A 25674-nucleotide genomic window follows, 5' to 3' on the forward strand; every position below is an offset into this window, starting at 1 on the left:
GCCAACCTTCTTGAGCATCTGATAATCAGAACGGCATCTTAACTAAGCCACCGCATCCCTATCTACTTAGGTTCAAGCTAATTATAAACTGGTATACTGTCAATCAATGAAACTACACACAGCATAAGACTCTTCATGCAGGAGAGGCCTCTGGTGAACAACGGGGATACATTTTTTACTGGCACCCTGTTTTTCTCCATGGCATCTACAATGCTATTCTGGAGGATCCCCAAGCCTTTAGAGCAAATCTGGGAGGCACAGAGGAAACCAGTAAAAAATCTCCTCCATGTTAATAAGAGATCTCATAAACACAGCTGTTCTGGAAGCAGAAAAATTCAAGTAGTCCAAGACCTATGCTGCACCTCTATCTGTTACTGTGTGTAAGCCCCAAGAAACCCAATCGTATTTCCTCTGAGTAAACATGCAGATTGCATGGGCTCCAAAACTCTGCGTGATTATAAATCTTCCTTCAAACATTATGGCCTGTTACAGACAGGCCAAAATAAAACTGTCGAGTCACTTTGGAGGTATGGTATTTCAATGATGCATGTGTCCTAAGAGTCCAAAAGTCGCACCAAACCACGCTGGAGTGCAGGTTTGGTGTGGTTTTTGGACTCTTAGGACTCATGCACATTGAAATACCATACCTCCAAAGTGATCGAAGCAGCTTTATTTTGGCCTGTCTGTAACAGGCCTATATGCAGACATGGGCCGAAGTAGGCAGGCCAAAAACATCAGCTTTGGGCCCCACTGAGAGTGTGGAGTTTACACGATGCACACCCTGAACGGCCGGAAGCTACACTGCGCCTGCCCCAATCCATAAGAGCCGGCCAAAAAGGAGCGTGGAAAAGCCACTCTTTACTGCTGGCTGGGTTAAGTACCATGGCAGCAGCCCAGATTGGCACTCTCTATGCACTGCTTTTTTGGGCCGTCTGCATGACCCCTTAATCAGGGAGGCTTTGGGCCTTAACTTGCAGGACCTGCACAGTGGTTGAGGATAAGGGGTTTTGAAGATGTCTCATTCACAGGGTCATCATAAGTCGAAGTCAACTTAAGACAATTACAATTTCCACCTTCAGCCCCTAACAGAATACAGTAAATTTTGAGGAAAAATCCTAATTCTAGAATTTATAGTAAGCTTTTCAGCTTCTCACAATGTTTCTCCTCTGCAAAGAAAATGAAACTATGGAATATTTATAGGAAGTCTCCATCCCAGCATAACCTCTGCAAAAGAAATGTTATGAATGAGAAGATAGATGAATACAGTGGGGCCTCGGGTTCGAAATTAATTCGTTCCGCGGCCGCTTTCGTAACCCGAAAAGCCTTCGTAAGCCGAATTGCCAAGGCGCTAATGGGGAAAAGCCGCGTTTCGTGCGAAAAAGCCGAAAAAAGCACCAAAATTTTCTTCGACCCGAAAAAACATTCGTAACCCGGAACAATGATTTCCTATGGGATTTTTTCGTATCCCGAAAATTTCGTAACCGGGTATTTCGTATCCCGAGGTACCAACTGTAGTATGAAAGCTTTGATTTACATTGATGTGTATTTTAAGCAAAATCTGCCATATTCATATTGAATGGGGCAGCAATTAGACACAGGAGCTCTGAATCCTACCCTACTGCTACCAATTAACCTATCTGCCTTGAGCTCCTTAAGCAGCTTTTTTCCTGGTCAAGCATATCCCACAAAGAGCATAGGAGATGTCTCATTCACAGGGTCATCATAAGTCGAAGTCAACTTAAGGCAATTAACAATTTCCACCTTCAGCCCCTAACAGAATACAGTAAATCTTTGAGGAAAAATCCTAATTCTAGAATTTATAGTAAGCTTTTCAGCTTCTCACAATGTTTTCTCCTCTACAAAGAAAATGAAACTATGGAAATATTTATAGGAAGTCTCCATCTCAGCAGTAACCTCTGCATAAGAAATGTTATGAATGAGAAGATAGATGAATAGTATGAAAGCTTTGATTTACATTGATGTGTATTTTAAGCAAAAATCTGCCATATTCATATTGAATTGGGCAGGAATTAGGACACAGGAGCTCTGAATCCTACCCTACTGCTACCAATTAACCTATCTGCCTTGAGCTCCTTAAGCAGCTTTTTTCCTGGTCAAGCATATCCCCAAAGAGCATAATTCTACTGAGGAAAAAAGCAAATGTGTAGAGGAAATAAGAGATGAGTTAAAAGAGAGGATTTTCCACTCTTTATGCACATGCCCCTTCAGTTTTTCAAAACTACATCTGAATTTAAATTGACAAATTTGCTATCAATACATTTAGTCTAAGTTGTTCATGCTTCACATTAAAGCAATTCACTTCAAGTTCAATAAATAGATATATTTCAGCTTATGACACAGTGACAGATAGGCCATCTTGTGCCATACACTAGCTTTATTACGAATACACACACTTGTATGAGGGACAGCTGGGCATAAAAGATATAGACACACACTCTGATGTGAAGAGATTGGGAAACATTATGCTGCTGTGTTAATGGCAGTGTCTTTAAGAAACATATCTGGTCTCTCTGAGACTTCTCTTATATGGGCATATGCCTCACTCTCTTATTGTTTAGCCTCAGTCAGCCATGTTCAAGGCTATGCTGTAATTAGAATAACAGAAGTTTTCTTTCTATAAAGACATTAGTGTCCAATTCCTGGAAAAAGAAAAAAAACTTTATGCGAGTTAGTTTACATAAATATGTGTGCCTCCTAGAGCCGCATCTAAACAATCATATTATAATCTGCCCCAAACCACTGAGTGTAAGAGAAACAGTGAAAAATGAAGAACACAGCAAATTACCAACCATTCCCACTGCATCCTGATCAAAAGGATTCCATTCAACATTTTCAGGATAATGAGCAAGAACTTTGGACTTGAATGTGCGTCTTAATGGAGTTTGTTCAAAATTTTCACCTGAAAAATGAAAAAAAAAATCAAAATTATTCTCAATATTTTTACACTAAGAGTATGTGTAGAGATGCCAGAAGCACATGAAGAAGTAATATGATTAAGTTCAAATATTTCCTTGAAGAGAAACAGGAAGTATAAAGTAGTGATTAGCAAAAGAGAATAAGCAGAATGAATTAGAGCACAGTTAGAGCCCCTGCATACAATTATCCATCTGTGTCTTTCCATGAATAAATACTATTCAAACTTGTACTTCATTTATTTCTGAAATTTCATTTATTTTAAAAATGTATGACATACATATATATTCACCAAAACAAACCCCATTTTAAAAGTAGTCTAAGAAATGCACACATAGATAAAAGATGCAGTAGTTAAGCTAAAAGTTTAAATGCAAACTGACATAGTTAGTGGCTTTATTTAATAGGCAAGCCTGGAATTTGTCAACTGTTACATATATCTGCTGTGTTGAAAATCTAGGAGGCACAAAGTTGTCAAAGGACAGAAACATTAGAAAAGAAATTTTAATATGAATCAAATTTTTGATTATTTTTACCCTGCTTTTGTTTTACCTTCTGCTGAACTTGAAATGAAACGGCCACCACCATCTTGGGCTTTAGAGGCCTGTATATACTGGCATAATGCTATATAACAAATAAAAAGAACATGGCATTATAATTTAATACGGTAATTTTTTATTATAGCTACAAGTCTGTTTCTAAACAATGTCTTCAAACAAATGTTCTACAGAACCAGTGGCTGAATGGTTATAGTGTTTGTCCATGAACCTGAAGTATGCACAATCTAGTACTGCTCTACAATGCAATCCTATACATTCATACTTGGAAGTATATATTAGAATCCTGTCTCAGACAGCATGCACACTAAAAACAAAAACAAAACTCTCTGCCTTAAATCCAGTGGTTAGCCCTGATCACAGCCCAATAGTGGAGTAGTCTAAATGAATCAAGACAACTCACAAAGGTTGGTTTACTAAATTTCTATTGTTTCATCATGTCTATTCCAGCTGTAACTCATAAGTAGATTTACATATATATATTTAATGTTTTGTTCTGAAATCAGCTGAATACCATGTACACAGAACACTGAGCATACTGCTACATAAATTCTAGATGCAACTTATATACTGTATTCAACTAACAGAGTAGCAACAATTCATTGATGTTCCAGAACAAAATTAAATATGGGGGCCTTGAAATTAAAATCTCTTTTCAAGATTTGTCATTCTTTCTCTCTCTCTTTTTAAAACTATTTAAAGGGAAGACATTACTGAATAACTTCCTATCAGTGATTCTTCCAGTCTTTGGAAGGCCCACGGAAAAGGCTCCTCGTTGACTGCACCCATCTGCTTCTCACCAGCATTGCCATTGCTCTTTCATTTGCCTCTTCTTCTGGTGCAATCCACAAAGGATAAGGTGTGTAGAATACCATTTTCATTCTCACTCTTGTCACTGCTAGCCTGCTGTAAGAAGGCAGTTGAACAAGCAATAACAGAAAGCAGAATCAGTGACATCCTCAGGGATTGGCAGTGAGTCTGCTACTGGAAATGTGGGCCTCAGCAGGTACTTGACAATGTGCTGGCCCTGCTCACCCATATATGTAGAGTTGCCATACCTGAGGACCTCCGAACCAGGACAAATGTAGGACAAGGTTTGAAAATGTAGGATTTTTTTTTTAATTTCCTGGTCAGGAAATTAAAAAAAAAAAAGTCCTACATTTTCAAACCTTGTCCTCCTCCTCCTCCTCCCCGGCTTGGAAGGAAGCCTCGGCCTCCTCTCAGGCCGGGAAGGGGCGCAGGGGCCGCTTGGCATCGCAGCGATTGCCGCGGTGCCAAGCGGCCTCCTCCTCCTCCCAGCTTGGGAGGAAGCCTCGGCCTGCTCCCAGGCCGAGAAGGGGCACAGGGGCCGCTTGGCATCGCAGCGATTGCCACGGTGCCAAGCGGCCTCCTCCTCCTCCCCAGCCTCGCGGAGGCCTTGGAGGACCCCGCGATTGCGGAGCCACCTCCAAGGCCTCGCTGGGGCCTGGGAGGGAGCGTCTCCGCGGCTGGAGCTTCAACCGTGGAGAACGCTCCCAGGCCTCAGCGAGGCCTTGGAGGACCCCGCGGCGCACGCGGGGGCGGAGGTGGCCGCGGGTGGTGCCATCCCGGTTTTGGCGCCAAACCGGACCAGGACCGGGTCGGCACCGCCCAAAGCAGTATTGCCCCGCCTACAGGTGGGATATGGCATCCCTACATATACGTAACAACCCAAAGCGTTTTGCTGAATTAAAATTCAGATATAAAAATATTTGGAAGATGGTCTGCTGTGTTGTACCATAGGGTTCCCAATCCTACATACTCCAGCAGCCATTAGCTATGCCATTTTGTAAAGTTCATCAAGACGTTATAGAGATAACCACTTGCTTCCCGCATGTGATAATAATAATGTATACAGGCATACTCAGTTAACAAAGCCTCTGACAAAGCAGCTTCTCTCTACCAAATCTTTCTATGATTGCCAGCCCCCAAATTTTCTTGCCTTATTTTCTGTCTAGCTGGAAGGGATTATTTTTTAGCAACATCAACACTGGAAAGATGATGAACAAAGGCTGCAGCCATCTGATGTGAGGTCACAGCAATTTGTCTGCAGTAAACACTGTAAAAAAAAAAAAACATGAGCTGCGAAAGTATGAAGTTTTACTCTTGCTGATCTTACTGAAGCTGAGTGTGCCTGCCTGCAACAGGCATGGTAAACAGCAACTATGTCCAGCATCCCTTGCTGAGCATGTGCGAACACTACAGTGAAACTGACAAAAAAATTGGGAAAGCAGATAAGTCTCCCACACAAGCTACCAGCAGTAGCTTAAAAAAGCATACCAATCTGGAAATTATGATAAAAACAGAGGCTGGTAGGGAGGAAGTCATCCCTAGATGAATTTTGGAAGAAAGCACTGGGAGAGTTTTAGAAGGTTCAGAACATTTTCTCTTTTCTTCTGCATGGTTTACCTGACCTGGTTGTTCATTTCACAAGTGCATATTGCTAGCTTTGGATAAAAATCTGCTTAAACACTATTCTCTCCATGTTAATTCTGCCTCTGGTAACACATTTTCTGTTGAAGAAGTAATATACAAGAAGAAAGCCAATATAGTGTAGTGGCTTGAGCACTGGACTATGACTCTGGAGATCAGAGTTTGAATCTCGGCTTGGCCATGGAAATCCACTGAGTAACCTTGGACAAATCACACTCTCTCAGCCTCAAAGGGAGGCAAAAACAAAAACTCCTCTGAACAAATCCTGCCAAGAAAACACTGAGAGTTTTGTCTTGGGGTTGCCATGAGTCAGAAACAACTTGAAAGATAACCCTGAACACATCTACTTCATTAACTGATCTATACCTGTACTGCTATTGAAAATGATGGTTTCATGTTCAGGAATCGAGAAATATACCCACAGGGTATCTGATACAGTTAAATGTCCAAGAGTGATGGCAATAGCCTTCCCTCTTTACTTCCTATGAATATAAGTGCTTTCTAAATAAAGAATTTCTACTACAAAATTAAACTTTGTCACCTTCATCAAACAAATACCAAAATGAGTAGGCAGCACATGACAGCTGCTACATCAATAAAGCAAAATTACATAAAGCAATATGCTTCAAACAAACCCAAAGCTTTTATCACCACCTGCAAAATAAGTTCATGGGGGAAGCCGTTTCAATACTTCATTTATTCCCCCAATACATCATAATTAAGCAGCAGGAGATGCTGATTTTGGATTGTTTCTGTGTTCTCTTCTATAATAATGCAAAATCATTCCAGATTACATTTCTGTGTTAATTCAAATTGCTCACAGAATCTTCAGGGCATAAACTGTTTTTGCAAAAATGGTCAGTTACCCATCTTTTCTTTTCATCTTTTCCAGATTCTTCATTACTGACACAGTTTTCAAGCTTCACCTTGAATTAGGCTATAGGAATACAACCAGCAGGAAAATGTTGCAGTATGGAATGTTCCTACACAGAGTGTCTATCCACCTTCCTCCAAGATACTCCATTATCTCATACTCCTCTTTAAATAGAAAGCATACATTACTGGGATACTTCTAAACTAAGCTTTGATCACTCTGCCTTATTCATAAGATTTTACGGGGCATCCATACAGTTATTTCTTGTGCTTATAAATCATGTATGCTTTCCTGTCATTTCACCAGTCTTTTCACTCTCAGCAAAAGAAACAGTTACCACTCTCATCTAGAAGCATCCTTGCAAAATAAGTGACTGGCATCTAGGGATGCAACAAATATCTGCAAATATCTGTGCCCTCAACAAGAAAGTGTGTGAAAAATATTGACAGCTACAGTGGGCCCTTGGTATTTGCTGGGGCTTGGTTCCAGGAGCCCCTGTGGATATCAAAATCCATGGATGCTCAAATCCCATTATATACTGTATATTGGAGTAGTAAAATGGTACCCCTCATATCAAATGGCAAAATCAAGGATTGCTTTTTGGAATTGATATCTTTTTGGAATAATTTCAAACTGTGAATAATTAAATCCATGGATATGAAGGTATGACTATATCACCATTTTTTTCACATTTTGGAAGTTTTTGTAAAAAAATTGTTTCTTTTAAAAATAACAATTTTACAAGGAGTATGGCATTACCATAAAGTATGTTTTTGTACAAACAGAAGTCCCCAAAAATGAAATATTAAAAATGTGCAAGAATTCTCATAATCTTATTCAACAGGAAGATTTTTTTTTTAAGTCTCCATTCAAGTAATCAGGAATAAAATAAGCAAGGATTACATCCTTGCTGGAATCACTTGCTTATCATCCCCAAATGAAAGAATACTAAAGGAGTGAATTCAGACTCATGCAATCTGAGATTTATTGGTTCAAAACATACTGCTTGGGAATCCTGGGAAATGTAGTTTATTGTGACACAGAGCTCTCTGACAGAGAAGGCTAAATGTCTCACAAAACTACAGTTCCCAGAAGTCCTTAACACTGAACCAAGGCAGTTAAAGAGGTCTCAACTTGAATTATTTCTGCAGTGTGCTTTGGACCGTTGATTATGGATACATTACCCTGGTCAATATAAAGTTCATAGGAAAGACCAAAAAAGGTAACGAGCAATCAGTTTGGCAAATTGAACTTTTAAACTGGATAAAACCAAACCAAATGGTATGCCTATGATAAGCTACATTGGGGGGGGGGGGAACAGGCTTCTACATTATTTGTTCCCTTTTCAGGAGGGAGCAACATGGGTGAAGATGGACAATTTTATTTTGTTTTCACTTATTTTACTTATTTGTCTATTACTTGCCTTATTTTACTTTTAAAATTTTAATAAAAATGAATACATTACATCCTAAATCCAACATGGTCATTTGTACACTGGATGTCACCCCCCAATGAAGTCCCTCAAAGTCTTTCCTAGGTAACAGTTTCCGTGCATGAGTGAAGCACTACCATTCCGCACATTTTATATCCCAGCAGACCAGTTTCATGACTGAAAAGAGAAGTTAGCCAACATCATGTATTTGTTAGATGTGTCATTTCTTGCTTTCCCCGTGTGTTTTTCAAAAGGTGAACTGCTTATTAAGCAGAACCTATTTTTGAACTGATGTGTGACAGTCTAAATGGTAAAGGAAGACCTGATAGTTATTTCAAAAGGACACTTTGAAAGGAAATGTATCAAATCTTGCATTTGTTCACTAATGCAATAGCAGCAGATTCTCCAGAGGAATCAGTTACAGACTGGAGATGGAATAAAAGTTGCTTGTTTATGCAACAATGCCTTTAAATAGCTGCTACCTTTGTCCATGCGCTGAATCCCAATAATTCTGGTCTGCCTAAAACAGCAGGAAAAAATGAAGACATCAAACTACCATTATCTTACTGCTCTCCCACTCCCTTTTTGACAATATACACAACCAAAGTTGTCATCAGTTTTTAAAAATGACTATCCATAAAACAGACAGACATTAATCTGACTCTGTCTTAAAGTGTACTCCCATCTGGCCCCAACCTTCAGCTGAAAAACAAAGCTTGGGCTTTTGAAACACACAAGTGTGACTGGTAAGTTTTATGTATATTATTTATTAATACATTTTTCTCTCTGCTACTCAGCAAGCTTTGAGAGTGACCCATTATCTCTTGATCCCATTAGTCAATGTGATGATACCAATTAACAAGATAAGCCTATTTGTTAGTGTCCTTAGCAGCAAGTCACAATTCTTCCTGTTCTAGGAAATACCAGCAATTATTGCCTCCCTTCCTTACTGCTGCGCCTTGCTGTGCTGCAGGAACTGAATGGATTTTAGAACAGCAGCTGCTAGATTACAATAGTGGCATCTTAAACATTCCAGTAGTTCCATCTTGAATACTCTGGATATACAATGCCACCTCAATGATTCCTATCCCCCAGGTAAAGCAAGGGAACTGTTGGAAAATAAGCAAGAATGGCTGAAGAGAAATACCTTGAGGATAAAGAGAGAAAAGATAATGGTGCAATCCACCAAAAAGTATATTCTGTCACTGTTGGCACGCAATGAGTCTAAATAGGTTATACTGATAGAGGCCTAGGAGAGCTCTTCAGAAGTGAAAAGAGCTTTATTTCATGCAGAAACCTTATGGGCTCAAACATTATTTCTTAATCTAATATTATATTATTTATATATATTATAATATATAAATTTATTTATATATATTATTATATGTCTCAGTTGCAGTTACTGTATATGTATCCATATCAGCCCGTTATTACTGTATCTGCATCAGTTAGCTTCAAAAGGTATAGAAGGTATAAAAGGTAAAGGTAGTCCCTTGACATGAATGTCTAGTCGTAATAGACTGTAGGGAGCAGTGCTCACCTCCGTTACTAAGCCAAAGAGCCAGTGTTGTCCGAGGATTACTCCAGTGGTATGTGGCCAGCATGACTGCACCGAACGTTGTTGCCTTCCCACTGAGAAGTGGTCCCTATCTATCTACTTGCATTTGCATGCTTTTGTACTGTTAGGTTGGCAGAAACTAGGACTAGTGACAGGAGCTCACCCCATCATGCAGCACTCAGGCCTTGAACTGCCAACCTTCCATTCTTCCGATCATCAGAATTGGCATCTTAACCACCAAGCCACTGCATCCCAAGAATAGAAGGTATGCTGGACTAGAAACAAAACAGTCTTTGATGTAGATGAGGATGATTATTTTTATTTATAACCTGTCCTATCTTCAGAACTGGTCCTCAAGGTGACTTACAAAATAAAACCAATACAACATATCTGACATGTACAAAAGATCAATCTTAAAACAGAATTAAAACTATCAACCGCAATAAAAACAATTTAAAACATCCAGTCAAAAACAACAAGCAACTTTAAAACAGTACTATTAAAACATCTGAGTGCCATCTTACAAGACTTTTGTTTAAAAACATTCATTTGTCACAAGCCTGACAGGAAAAAATAGTATTTATTTCCTGCCTGAAGTACAACAAGGAGGAGCTAGTCTGGCCTCCCTAGGAAGGAAGTTCTATCTAGAGCTTAGGGGCAGCCACTGAGAAATCACTATCTTGCATCCCCACAAGTTCTACCTGGGAAAGTGGTGGGAATGAGAGATGGGAGTCTCTAGAGAATCTCAAGACCCAGGAAGGCTATACAGAAAGAGGTGTGTGTGTGTGTGTGTGTGTGTGTGTGTGTACATATATGTGCCTTCAAGTCACCTATTAACTTAAGGTGACCCCATGAAGTTCATAGGGTCTTCTTAGGCAAGGAACACTTAGGCAAGGGGTTTTTGCCAGTCCTTTCCTCTGAAATATAGCCTGCAGCACCTGGTATTCATTGGTGGTCTCCCAATCCAAGTACTAAACAGAGCTGACCATGCTTAGCTTCCAAAATGAGATGGGATCTGGTGCCATTAGGGTATTTAAGGCCATACAGGAAAATAGAGACTGTCAAACTGCCTGAGCTTTATAAGTCATAGCCAAGTTTTAGAATTGTGTCTGGGGGAAAACAAGCAGCCAGTGAAGCAGTTGTAATATGAGACTTATTTGGTCTCCGCAACTAGCCCCAGTCAACAATCTGGCTATAACTCTTTGCATCAGCTGAAGTTTCTGAACACTCTTCAAAACCAACCCTAGGTAGGGCATGTTACAGTATATCAAAATAATAATAATAATAATAATAATAATAATAATTTGTATCCTGCCTCTTCCTGTATTGGGTCGAGGCAGGTAACAACAAACATAAGAACAATAAAAATAAAACACAACAAACCACAAGTAAAAGCATAGGAAAACATATAAAATCCAATTCCCATCTCCCTCCCACCTTAAAATACCATTAAAAACGACAATTCCCAACTGGAGAGTGAGCATTCCGAGGAGATCAATTTGGGAAAATGAATTAGAATCATCGAGTTGGAAGAGACCACAAGGGCCATTCAGTCCAACCCCATGCCATGCAGGAACTCACAATCAAAGCATCTCCGACAGTTGGCCATCCAGCCTCTGTTTAAAGACATCCAAAGAGGGAGCCTCCACCACACTCCAAGGGAGTGTTTTCCACTGTCGAACAGCTCCCACTGTCAGAAAGTTCCTCCTAAGGCTGAGGTGGAATCTCTTTTCCTGGAATTTGAATCCACTGTTCCAGGTCCCATTCTCTGGAACAGCAGAAAATAAGCTTGCTCCATCTTCAACATGACAACCCTTCAAATATTTAAACAGGGTTATCATACCACCTCATTCACTAAGGAACATGCCACTGTCATCAGATAAAGCATCTCCAGCAATGATGAAATTGGTCAAGGCTGAGTCCATCAACACACACAAACTGTGAACCTATATCTTCCAGGGGAAGTCATGCACGGGTAGCTGTGTTGGCCATTTAGCATATTTAGCATCAAAAATCCACCAAATAGTGATACCTTTATAGGCCAACCAAAATGCACAATATACTTGTTGCAAGCTTTCAAAGCTTCACTGAACCTTATTGCACACACAATTTTCAGCGTTTTGGGGACTGAAGGAGGATGCTCGTGTGCGTGCGCATCCAGCAGAAAACGGAGTTTATCGCACATGAAGACATCCTCCAAGAGGCTCCGTTCCATCCCCCGTTCCCATCCAGTCCTGACGGACGCCATTTTTTGCTGATGGAAGGTAATCCGTCAGGCAAAACTCAGAAAGAAGATGAGATACAAAGAAAGAAGGAGAGAGAGAAAGAAAAGAAAAGAGGTTCTTCCAGGACTCGTGAGGGAAAGAAGACAAGAAAGAGAAAGTTAATTTAAAAATTAAAAGAAAAAAGAAAAAGGACATTTGTGTTGTACATTTTGCTAACAATGGTCAAGCGAAAACTGTATTGTGGCTACATAAATTTGGGGAAAGGGGAGGAAGGTGGAACAGAAATAGAAAGATGCACAAAGCATAACTCTTGTAGTAATATATTCCCATACTCCTAAGGCAGTTCAGTATTTCTCCACTCCTATCACTCAAAGACATTCAGTCTTATAGTAAAATAAAACACAAAATAAGCTTTTATCCAGTAAGCAACTGACCCAAAATAACAACTTGGCAAAAAGTTTCCTTTATCCTGTTTGTTGGAAACAGCTGAACATTTTCTTTTTAAAAGAGAACAGTAATGTATCTATCTACTCGGGAAATCTTCACTTCAGACTTGAGAGAGGAAACTAATGTCCTGTGCATACTTAAGTAACTATTCATGACAACGTCACATCATATGAATGATTTTTCCACATGAACTTCTACAGGCAAGACTGAATATCTCTGCTTCCAAGATAAAAGCATTTACTTGGCCTTTCCAATTTGACAGAGGAAAGGGCAAATGTTCTGAATATTTATCCACTTATGAATATTTATCAGTAGCACAACTCAGACTGCAAGTGATCACCCAGAGATGGGCAGACAATGATTGAAGTGACAAACAGACCTGATGTCAACACTTGAACCATTACCACAATATCCTTTTCTCCCCCTCCCCTCCCCTCCCCTAATAATTAGAACCATTTTCTAATCAGAGTGGCCAGGTATGTACATGGTTAGAGACGTTCAATTTATTGTTTTTAATTGTAAACATATTTTCTTTTTCAGCTATAAAATAGTGTTGTAGGGCCAGAGCAGATAGGCAGGAACAAGTAGCTCAATCCTGGGTTCTCTGAAAGCACGTCAAAACCATGCTGTCTGCACCACCCAATCTCAAGATGGGTCAAACACCTATGGGCTGTCCACATAATGCGAAGTGAAGCCACGCTGTGCAATTATTTTTTCTCCTTGCCTCCCTACCATGTACACACATCTTCCCACAAATACACCACCTGCTACTTTCAATTAACTCTCTCTTCCTACCCAGATGCCAGGCTATTGGATGCCTGCCCATATGACGGGCTACGGTCACACATGTGATGCACTACCTGTACAATTGCATTGGTGTGCCCAGTAATACATTGACAAAGCACCATCGTGGAGTTTCCCCATAAATGCCCCCTTCACCCCATGACCCCTGTTGGACTGTGCAGTTTTTTGTATGTTGTAATTACAATGCATTATTGGTGATCACGTTTTTGCTTTGCCACAGGCCCATACTGGCACTGAGCTGTTTATATGCCAGTGCGAGGATGCACATTTTCTGGCTTGAGTCAGAGTATCCCAGACTCTTTTTGCTCTGGTTTTTAGCCCCAGAGAGCAGCTTTGTTTTGCTTTCCACCCACTTTTGCCTCATCCATCATCTAAGTCAGGCTTCAAAGGAGTTAGAAGCCGCTTTATTTGGCCACTGTGGACTATCCCTAAGAATTAGGGCAGCAGAAGATATAAATTATTTATTTTTGTTATCATGTTAATGCTGATCTGAATAAATTAAAAACTGCACATGCAGAGGGTACTTCTTTTCACCATGGTTAGTGCATCATTATTCTGCTGTAATTTATCAGGAATGCAGAAGCAGTCGTAAAGTAGAAAATGGAGGAGCTAGTTTTTATATTTCAAACTGAATAATGCACATGATAGTGTACTTTAAACAGACACACAGAGTAAATTCAGTAAGTCTAAAATTGGTTAGCTACATCACTGTTACTAGCATTTCACACAATTTCAGTTTAAGAAGGAACCAAGGAAAGTTCAGTTATGGGCCTTAGTGTTGAAAATGTAAGGAATAAATACATATTTAAAGTCCCAAAGTTAACAATTGTCTAATTACTGACTTCAAAATTAAGCAGAGGCAATTACCACTGTCCAGTTTTATGCACTATAAGCATATGCTGGACAACTAACACAAAAACCTACAAAGATGCTTTGCTGCATAATTATTTTTAAGATTTTTTTTATAAACCATGGCCCCTCACCCAGGAGTATAAATTCTACTCAGTACAAAAACTTAGTATCACAACATCACCCATAAAGCAGGCTCTTATTCTAGCCTACACCTCCAAACAAGCTTTAACAGAGACCAGCTGCTCTTACATCAGCCACTCCATTCTTCATGCAATATCAGCTACCATAGCACGTCTGCCTCAGTTCCCAAAGAAACAAAAGAGCTCTTTGGTATTCCAAAACATGGCAAACACCACAGGCTTCTTCAGGAAGAGGGAGAAAACTGCATGATCTAGAGCAACAACATGTACAAAGCATTTCACAACTGCTATTGCGAATCTAACCACAAATGCTTGCCAACCTCCTGCAGAAATACTAATATAAAAGCCACTTTGCATTACAAAGGGGCTTGGTTACTGTCTTTAATACTACAGCAGAGCATTTTAAACATTTTCCTAGATCTGTTCCATGCACTAATGCAGAGATGTGTTATTGTTGTATGCCTTCAAGTAGTTTCCAATTTATGGCGATAAAACCCTCCAAATTTTGTTGGACTGCAATTTCCCCCTCAGTTCATCCCTCCTTGTTGGCTACACTGCTTAAGGCTGATGGAAGTTGCAGTCCAACATAATGTGGAAGAACTCATTGCCTCTCTTCCAAGCATACACATTAAAGTCAGTTGGTTATGTGGAAACTGTTGGTGCACTATTTACAAACTACAATTTGATTCAGCTGGTACCAATATTAGTACTTTGGCCACCTTGCTCTTGGCAGATTAGCTGTACCATTAAGCATCGTGATGGTAGATTTGGATGTCATCAAAGGACTATTTATTTCATTATTGTGCTTATTTTACTATTGTGCTTTTACGGCCATGGAAGGGAAGAAATGCTTGTGGAATTTTCTGCTTCACATGCCAAAAGAACTCAGCTGGCTTTGAGGATCATGCACCTTGACTTGAGTGAGGGGAGCGAAGGGCTCTACTGCTTTGCCTGAGGCAGCAAAATGTCTTCAGCTAACCTAGCTCTTAGAAGTAACTGCTTCACTTTCTTGTTTACTTGCAGGAACAACTGTACAACAAATGACAGAAGTGAGTTTAAAGAATATTGCAAATGCATTATGCTCTCCTTCTCCATTAGCTATGCTGGACAATAGCCTCGCCATGCTTTCTATGAAGCTCATGTGGTGTGGCTAAAGACTGAAACAAGTATGAATATCATACAGATGTTGGGATAGCTATGTTACCCATAAGACAAATGCCAAAATCCATATTGTAATACATTTATTAGAGACCAACAAAAAAAAACACAAAAATTTGGGCAAGCTTTTGAATCCTGTGGTTTCTTCATCAGACAATATTTTTAAGTATGTGGGACAGGTGAAAGTGTTAGAGTCTCCTTCTCTGCCCAATCCCACTCACTATTCGCAAGTAGCCAGATATAATATTTTTCTATTTAATTTCTTTTTTCTTTTAAAACTTAAATTTCATTAGCAGAACTCTGGAACTGAAAGATGAAATAAAATAACATGCCGAAAGGCATGCTTGGTAGGGGAAAAGGCAGGGAAGCAAGGTTAAGGGGGAGTCCAGAAGAGAATGCAAAGACAGAAGCAGCCCCAGTTGCGTGAATGACAAGATGTGCAATAATGGCTGCTGGCAAACCAGTATGTTTCCATTTTCTTGCTGCGAGAATAGGGCTCATGTAATAATGTCCTACGTGTCTACAGCCCAAAATGCACAGTCCAAATAAAGCGGCTCCTGGCCGCTTTGGGGTGTGTGGCATTCAAATGATGCATTCCCAAAGCAGCCAGAACCTGCTCCAACTCCACAATCTGGACCTTTGGGCTGGATCAAAAAGGAGTGGAAATAATCCAGTTCCTGGCTTTGGAAGTAGGCCATGTAGTCGCCACGATAGCGACCAGAGACCGCTCTTTATAATATTATATATCTTTACTAAACCAACCCCAAACTCCTGTATGTTTTGTTAAAGACATCTTTGTCTGAGGAAGAAAAGTTTGGTTTCAATAATTTGCAGAGATTTTTCTGTTTTTTCAGTTACTCTAATAAATGATTTACCACAATATGAACTTTGAAGTTTGGATGTGGGAAGTTTGTATTCAAATATCCCTGGTTGAACAATTTACTACATAACCTCCAGATATGGAATGGTAAGCAAATGGCCCCTTTAAAAACAGGACTTTTAGTGAAGACAACGAGGAAAAGAAGAACAGGGTTCAATCCTTTTCCCGCCTAACATTCTCACAGTCAAAACTACGGTATATGCTTTTCCAATAATATACTCAATGAGGTTTATAGTCCAATTATATATTAAAATATAATAAAACCTGAAATGGCAAATAAAAAAGAAAAGTCTTTCTCTGTTAATATGCTGAAACAGACTGATACAGCAACTCCTCTGAAAATAGCTCACTACAGGAAGTTACTGTCCCCTTTCGATGCTTACTTAAATATCTCCACTCATAACCCATTTTTATTGTATCGTATACTTATTTTCTCTGGACAGTAATTTGACAAACATTACTTAGCTGTGTGGCCTACTTTCCATTCTCTCTGTCCTACAGCTATGCAAACGTAAACAATAATTTCATGTGTTTGACAAAATAGGTCTGAGTATTTTAAACCACAAAATTTATTTTGCTATCTTCTGAAATTAACAAATTCTAGTTTTTTTATGTTTTTAGATCTCTGAAAAGATTGCTCTGTTTTTGAAATTATATATATATATATATATATATAGAGAGAGAGAGAGAGAGAGAGAGAGAGAGAGTACAATTCCTAGAAAAATGCAATATAAATTTTGTTCTTTTAGTGTATCTTATATTAAGTACCTACGTGGATTATAGTCATAAAATGTATAGAATACTTTAACTGATATTACTAACATCACTGTCCCATCTTTGCTGGAACAAATTGGCTCAAAACATTGCTAAGAGCCCCAGTGACAAACAGGAGTTCTCATAATGTTACTTTAGAGGCTCTGCTCAAGACAGATTTGGCCCTGGAGAAAACGGCAACATGTACCAATCAGATTACTGTTAGTCTTTAAAAACTGCTTTGTTTTGTTTAGGAACCCCATTTCCCTCCTTCCTCCTCTTCACATTTTGAGTGAAGAGTGAAAAATATAAAAGCTCTGTACTACCAATGCTTTATCTCAACAATTGCCACTTATTAAACAAATTGTTTCAGTAACACAAAGAAGGCTCTATATAGCTAAAAATATATTCAGTAGAGGAAAAGCTACACAATACCCTTTTCAGTTTAGTAAATATGTATTTTAGGAAGCACCAGATTTATAAGAGTCCATCATGTATAAACCACATACCTCAGAAGGATTTGCAGGAGAACCTGTGTAACTTATAAATTTAAGAACAAAACTACAAGAATTGCCAGACTGCTCTAATACATATCACAATTACTGTATGCAAAATGCAAAAGAATGAAACCTCCCTACTTCAGTTTGTTTGTAATTTATGTTCAACCACTCCTAGGTATTTTTTTAATGTAGCAGTTTCATTAGAGTTTGTTATATTAACACCTGGGTTTAACAGATTCATGGTGCAGCTAAAAAACAGTTATAATGCTTATAGTAATAATAATAATAATAATAAATTTTATTTATACCCCGCCTTTCCAAAAAAGATCAAGGCGGCTTACAAATGTTAAAAACAGTTACAATAGCGTTTACAATACAAATTAAATTAGAATATAAAAAATTAAAACATTACTACAAAAATAGGAACAGGAGTCAAAAAATACACATATCAGGGTACAAACAATCAATCACAAATATTTCGGAGTCAAAGGAGAAAAACAAAGGGCAGAGGAAAATCAATTAAACTAAAGAGGGAAGGCCAATCTAAATAAGTATGTTTTTAAATTCTTCTTAAAAGAATCTAATGAGGCGGCAGAGCGAAGCTCTAAGGGGAGCTTATTCCAGGAAGACGGGGCAACGATGGTAAAAGCCCTCTGTGAGGTTCTTACAAGATGTGTTCTAGGAACCTCTAACAGGTTTGTCCCGGATGATCTAAGTGTGCGGGGCGGATTATGTGGAGAGAGGCGGTCCTCCAAGTACCCTGGGCCCAAGCCATTTAGGGCTTTATAGGTTAAAACCAACACCTTGTATTGAGCTCGGAAGCAAATAGGCAGCCAGTGGAGATCTTTTAAGATAGGTGTTATATGGTCCGACCTGGAAATACCAGCGACCAATCTAGCTGCCATATTCTGTACTATTTGCAGCTTCCGGGTTTGGTACAAGGGTTGCCCCATGTAGAGCGCATTGCAGAAATCCAATCGAGAGGTTACTAAAGCATGTACAACAGTTTCAAGGTTCCTACGGTCCAGGTAAGGACGCAGCTGGCGTATCAGCCGAAGCTGATAGCAAGCACTCCTGACCGTCGCATCCACCTGAGGTGTTAGCTGGAGCGACGAGTCAAGGAGCACTCCCAAGCTGCGCACCGAGTCCTTCAAGGGGAGCGTGACCCCGTTCAGGACCGCATGACAGATCTCATCACCCGGAGCCGGGGAACCTATCACTAGTACTTCCGTTTTCCCTGGATTCACACTGAGTTTGTTCTCCCTCATCCAGCCCATTACCGACGCCAAGCAGGCATCTAGAGGAGAGATGCCATCCTTAGTTACTGCATCAGTCGGTAATAGTAATCCCATTCCCCCATATATTTTACACAGTTCAGGGTTTATATTGCAATAAGAAACCATTCTCTACCATTCTTATCTTTAATACGTAAGTGACACATTTACGCAATCATTTCAGGTTTTCTAAATGTTCAAACACTATACACACTTATATGAGATTAATCAAATTCTAATATAATATGAGTTGACTTCCACTGATGCAGTAGGACCTTCTCCCTCTATAGCTCCCCACACCCAGGGGTGTCACCAGTGGGATGTGGGGTGGGAACTGCACCATGTGACACCTCAGAAGGGGTGACGCTTGGTCAGACCTTCCACTCACTATGGCCACTGGGGAAGAAGGCAACGATGCTGCCACTTAGCAGCCCATTCCAGGCTTGGCGCGGCTACTGATCAGACAGGAAAGAGAAGTGTCCGCAGAAATGGCAGAAATGCTGCCATGGACTCCTTCCTTTCCTGCTGTCATTGTGCCAGGCAACAGCAGAGCCGGCAGCACCTGCCCTTTCTTCTCCACTCCCTTGGCTCCCTCAGTTGAGCGAGCCATGGCCACAGAGAAGCCCAAATGAGCAGATGCCCATCCCTTCTTCTCCACTGCCTTGGCTCCCTTACTTGAGACAGTCAAGGTGACAGAGGAGCCTGAAGAAGCCACACACACCCTTCCATCTTCTCCAGCTGCTTCACTTGACCACTCACTTGCCCATCCCCCAGTAGCCATTTCTGGGTCTGGGTGGATGGTGGGCAGCTGGGTAGATGGCTGGGGGAGGGGGGAAAGGGGGGAGCAGTCTGCCGCCATCCATCTCCATCCAGCAGCCCTTTTGCGCAATTGCACCAGGTAACACCAACCATAGTGACACCATTGACCACACTCTTCCAAAATCTGCTCCAGGATTTCCACAAATTCATTTTGAGGGGGCACATGGGACTGCATGTGAGAGGGAGGATTAATCTCCATCCCAATCTAATAGAGGAAATCAGCTCCATCAGCAAAAAGATATAACAGAATTCCAGCAATTAAGTCCAGCTGCTTTCTTTGGACTCGCTTCCAAGTAAATAAACACAAAATCAGACCATAAACTTGCAATGTGAAACCTTTTAACTTGGAAGCACTACTCACAGAAATCAGTGGGACGTACTTCTGACAACTTTTTTAAAAATTAAGAACAGTAATCCAGGCAATGTCAGGAAGGGAAAAAAATAATTTCAGGAGTATGTGAAGATCATCATTTTATAGATATTAATCCACTCATATGAATAAAAATTATATGTAAATCAAATTATATCTGTGCTGGATGCTAGATTAGATCCAGAGTTCCTGTGAGTGAAACTCCAGTCACAGGATATTCCTGTTAAAGGAAAACTAAGAAGGGATTTTGCCATTACCTTCTTGACTTGATAGCCAAGTCCTCCCTAAAATGTTGCTTTAGGTCAAAGGCAACAGTTTTCCCTTCCGTCGCTGGTGCTCAGGGCTGTCCCTGCTGCTTTCCCTCACCATCCGTGATAAGGGAGAGGGCTTCAAATTGGTTCTGCAGCTGCAAGCTCCCAGAATGATCCATAGTGTTCCTAGTTCCATGTATCACATTTCTCCAACTGTTTACCGCTTCTGTATGTGAAGTGACCTCCTCCCCAGAAACTTCCTCCCTGTGTTCCCCAACAATTCTGTTCTGTCCAGGAAAACTTCTTGCTCTCTAATATGTTGAAGTGTATATGGGCCTCCAGCTGCTGGACTTTCTCTTCCAAGAGTGTTACCAACTTGCACTTGGTGCAGGTGAAGTTCTCTAAATCTCTAGGCAAGATAAACATCCCACAAATGTTGCAGGTGACTGCAGCAGCTCCATCACTGTCCATGCTCAGAAATCATAAGCAGGCACTGAAACAAGGACTGTGAGCTTCCCGCTCAAAAATTGCCTATTAAACACCCAGGTAAAAGCCCCTGTTGACCTGGCTTGTTCCCCAAGCTCTGTCACTGAGCTCAAGAGACAAGGTCTATTGCTGTATAGAAAGCTACTGGCTGCTAGCTACTTTCTGAGGGAAGTCTCTCACTCCCTCAGAGCAAAAACCCTCCAGAAGCCCCTTAAAGAAATAAAACAGTTAAAAGTAAAGGAGAAGCCCTGAAACAAAGCCCCCAGCTCACCCTCTGCACTAAACCTCCCTTTGTTGGGAAACTTTGTGTGCCGTTAGGCATGCGCCTCTGGCAGAAGTTATAAAGGCTAGGCTGCTAGCCCCACCCCAGTGGCTCACAGAAGCCCCGCCCCTCAGGAAAACACTCTCACAAAGGTTTGGGGGGAAATTCACCCAGTCAAAATGGCTGCCCAGACACCTCTCTCCCTCTTCTCCCTGCAAAGATGTGACCAAAGCAAAACAGAGTGGCACTATTGCTTCCCTTGATCTAGATGCTATGCTTCCACTGATGCAGAATCGTGTTGGCCTTTTTAGTTGCCACATCACACTGTTGACTTCTGTTCAATTTGTGATCTACTAGGATTCCTAGATCGCTTTCACATGTACTATTGTTAAGCCAGGTGTCCCCCATCCTATATCTATGCATTTCACTTTACTTCCGTATTTGTTCAACTTATATGTCGAAAACATCATAACAAACACAGGGTTAGACTCAGAAGGAGGAGGAGTGAAGACAGAAGGAAGCAACATCAACAACCTAAGATTCGCGAATGATATCATAGTACTGGCAGACGACATCCCAGACTTGGAACAGTTACTATAAAGGTCAAAGATGAAAGTGCAAAGATGGGCTTAATGCTGAACATAAAGAAAACAAAAATAATGACCACAGAAGAAATAAATTCATGCTAGTCAAGGAGGAAATCGAAATAGCTAAAGAATTCCCGTACGTAAGACCAAACATAGATCAGAATACAGCAGAGATTCTTAAAAAGTACTGTGAAAACACAGTGATTATAATAAAAAGTGTAAAAAAAATTAATAAACTATTCTATTAAAAACAGCAGTAATTTAAATCATAACTATGACAACGAAAATTCCAGCAAATACAGAGATATGTGTGCACACACACACACACACACACACACACACACACAAGTGTCATTAAAAGAACCTTTTGCAACAGCCAATTGATTTCTAAAAGCCAGTCTCAGTAAAATGGTTTTTGTCTGCCAGTGGCTGAAGAAGAGCGAAGGGACCAGCCTAGCACCCAAAGGGAGGGAATGCCACAGCCAGGGAGCAGCAACCAAGAAAGGCCCTGGGATGTGTCCTTGGCACACATGCCTCTGACAGGACTGGGACCAAAAGAAAGTCCTCCACCAAAGACCTTAAAACCTGGGCAGGTTTTTATAAGGAGATACAAAGGTATAAATAAGGGAGATGTTGAATCACTAAAGAAAGCATGTTTTGTGTATCACATTTCTCTGGATATGAGCTGTCAACCTAAGACCATTAAGTGATTTCAGACTAAGTACATGCATTTTTCAAAATATAATACCTCAAAATATTATCATTGAGTGAGCATGACAAAAGAGGTCAAACTTTGATTTTACTAAGAGCGCAATCTAAAATATTTGCATCAGAAAACTGGAGTTTTACTTAGTATAATAGATTATAATATGTTATATACCCATTTAACATAAAATAACTGCAGGCTTTCATGATGTTATTCCAGATAATCCTGACAGAAACATATGTCTGTTTATATTAAGCAGCATACTGTATAGTAAGCAAGTTGCTGCTACTACCAAGAATTTAGCATTCTATAGTAAGTGTATGAAACTATATGCAAATGCATATTCATGCCATTTACTATCAAGACTATAAAGCTCATAATTGCTGGGAAGATTAACACACATCACAAGGGAAACTAAATCCAATCTTTGCAGTAGTTTGTAGTGTATTTATTCATCTGTTACCAAAGAGGGGGGAGGGAGCTATACAAAAACTTAACATTAACCTCCTAAGAATACTAGACTGTTTAAAAACACTGTGTTGTGCCACATATTGCAGTACAATTTAATCATATATGTGAAGTCTCCTCGGTTGGAGACTAGCATGTCCAAAAAGACATGGACATCCTGCCACAGTCTCCTGTGTGTTGTCGCGTAAGAGATTATATCATTTCCCAGGGAAACTCACTACAATAACAGTCTGGACCAGGAAATGGGGTGGAGGGAGCCAGAGGGATCGGAATACGTGGACAGAAGGCTGAAGGCTTTGAGGAACAGGAGAGTGGGAGAAAGGAGCATATTGGCATCTTTGCATCCAGGAAGCATATCCAGAGGTAGCCATGCTGGCCATATAGCAAAGTACAATAACATCCCAAATCCACAAAACAGCGTGAAGTCAAAGGCTTTCATGGCTGCCATCCATAGTTCTGTAAGAGTTTATTCTTTTATTGGACCAACCAAAATGCACAGAATTGTACGATGCCAGCCTTTGGAGTTCCTCCGGCCTCTTCCTCATGATGAACAAAGCTATCGCTGTCTTGAGGATTTGGGATGTTAGTGTAGAGTCCCTCGGAGCCTCCTCGTTTCTGCCCTCCTCCATATACACACAGACAGTGTGGCACAGCGGTTTGAGGGCTGGACGGCAACTCTCTGCTCAGCCATGTAAACCCACTGGGTGGCCTTGGGCATGTCACACTCTCTCAGCCTCATTGGACAGCAATGGCAAAGCTCCTTCTGAAGAAACCTGGCCAAGAAAACCCTGTGACCCAGTCACCTGAGGGTCACCACAAGTCGGAAACGACATGAAGGCACACAACAAACCCACACCATAAAAGAAGAGCACTGCTGTGGCTTTCAGGCTCTGGCTCCCAAGGCGACACCGAGGTGCAGCATCTCCTTAGGACAGTCCCCAAGGCAGGCAGGGTGGCCAGAGGTGTCCTCGCCAAGGAAGCATCAAGGCACTGCAAAAGGGAAAAGGCAGGACACTGGCCACATAAAAGCTCAACACACTCCGATGAAATCTAGCATCCAAGCTTCTTAGCCAGGCTCAGAATGGAGGACGCCTCCTGGACAGAAGGCAGAAATGGAGGACGCGTCCGGGGGAAAGGAGGACGCCTGGTAACCCTGAGAGGAAGGAAGGAAGGAAAGAAGGAGGAGGGGAAGCAAGGGCCCTGATGTTGTTGTTCACACAAAAAGGTCACCCTCCCCCCAAAACATAACGGTCCCAAAGAGGCACCCGTAGTCCTCCTCCTCCTCCCCTTCCAGGGCTGCATCCAAACAGCAGAAATAACCCGCTTCGACGGCCATCTAAAATAACTGCATCAGAGGACACACGTTTAACCGTATAATACTGTATAATGAATAATAACTTGTTGTCTGCCTCTTTGCTATGGAATTCTGGGAGATGGAGTTCGCTCCGCTCCGCTCTGGGCCCACAACAAACTCCACCTCCCAGAATTCCATAGCCTTGAGCCAGAAAAGAGTTAAAGCGGTGCCAAACCGGGTTGTCTCCCGTGTGGATGCAGCCGGATTGCTCCTGCAGTGCGACGGATCTCACCGGAGAGCTCGTCCGGCTCCAGCCCGGTCTCGGTGTCCAGCCCGCAGATCACGAAGTAGTCGGCGAAGCGGCCGGGAGCGGACGGGGAAGAAGAAGAAGAGGAGGAGGAGGAGGAGGAAGAAGAAGAGCCGCCACCTCCTCCTCCTCCGCCTCCGTCGCCGCTCATGCTGGGGAAGATGAAAGTGGGCTCAAGGCCCCCTTTGGGACGGAGCGCGGCAGGACCCCTCCTCCACCGTCGCCACCACCGCGGCTTCTGACCCTCCAGCTGCGATTGCTGCTGCTGCTGCTGCTGCTCCGCCGTCGGCCTCCTCCATGGCGCGGGGGCTTGTGGGTAACGGCCCAACGTTCGGAAGGAGAAACGAGCAGAAGAGGGAGGAGGGAGGGAGGGAGGGTGGCTCTCTCTTTCTCGCTCGCGCCCAGATGTTTCAGAGCGAGGGCGGGGGAGAGGGAGAGAGAGGGATGGCAGCAGGAACCGCAACGCTGCGCATGCGCGGTGGGCACTGGGGATGACGTGATGCTCTTTGCGGTTTGCTTTCTCTCTCTGAGGGAAAGGAGGAGGAGGAGGCCCTGACAGGATAAAGACCCTCCTCCTCCCCCAAAACACGTCCTAAACGCCCCAAACACATTCCCGCCTCCCACCCCCTCCGTCCAGGAGGAATAAATACCCCACCCCCACCCCCCAAAAAACTTCCTCCATTTTGAGAAGCATGAACTTACATTTTAAGGAGTGACAGATAAAGTGCAGTAGTTGTTATGGCCACACAGAGCAGCTTGAGAACAACAAACACACAGCGTACACAAACATTTAATTGGAGTAGCAATCATGGCAGGGGGGCCAGAGGTCCTCCTTTGCCAGGACATGCCCTACATTTCAACCTCCTCCTGTCCAGGAGGAATCCCATTATGTCCTCCATTCTGAGCATGACTGGCAAGCATGAATTTATGTTTATGTGGGTGTTTTTACCTTTCATTTTGTGATGCCCAGCTCTACACTTTCTTCTTGAATGGCCCACATTTTTGCAGTGCCAGTTGCCCTCCTTTGCGGTCAGGACACATCCGGTCGCCCTGCAATCGTGGTCACTTGGTTTTGTGTGTGGTTGTGTGTGTGAAATTTAGTACACTGCTGAGTGGCCTGTCTAGATTTGGGGTGAGGAGGGTATCCCTGGGGCCATCTGGCTGCTTAGTCTTTGGTGGGTTTTTCAGGCTGTGTGGCCATGTTCTGGCAGAGTTTCTTCCCGACGTTTCGCCAGCATCTGCACTTACACTGACCTATGGATAAGTCAAGCCAGGTTTTGTGGGG

General features: G+C 41.6%; 1 protein-coding gene across 11 annotated transcripts in view; it reads right to left on the reverse strand.

Annotated features, from left to right (window-relative positions):
- Window positions 1-24814, reverse strand: part of DENND5A (DENN domain containing 5A) — an 82381-nt gene extending 57567 nt beyond the window's left edge. For 2 of the 11 annotated variants that reach the window (XM_042454652.1, XM_042454632.1), the window contains exons 1-3: window positions 24375-24807; window positions 3487-3558; window positions 2811-2920 (exon numbers count right to left, since the gene is read on the reverse strand). In XM_042454652.1, coding sequence (XP_042310586.1) covers window positions 2811-2920; window positions 3487-3558; window positions 24375-24540 — 348 coding nt within the window. In that variant the 5' untranslated portion in view covers window positions 24541-24807. Of the gene's footprint in view, window positions 1-2810; window positions 2921-3486; window positions 3559-24374 lie in introns of all 11 variants that reach the window. The other 9 variants (XM_042454678.1, XM_042454660.1, XR_006102476.1 and 6 more) reach the window with 8 other exon arrangements.
- Between the last annotated feature and the right edge of the window lie 860 nt (window positions 24815-25674).

The sequence above is a fragment of the Sceloporus undulatus genome, chromosome 1 (genome assembly GCF_019175285.1).
Source record: "Sceloporus undulatus isolate JIND9_A2432 ecotype Alabama chromosome 1, SceUnd_v1.1, whole genome shotgun sequence".
NCBI classification, from domain to species: Eukaryota; Metazoa; Chordata; class Lepidosauria; order Squamata; family Phrynosomatidae; genus Sceloporus; species Sceloporus undulatus.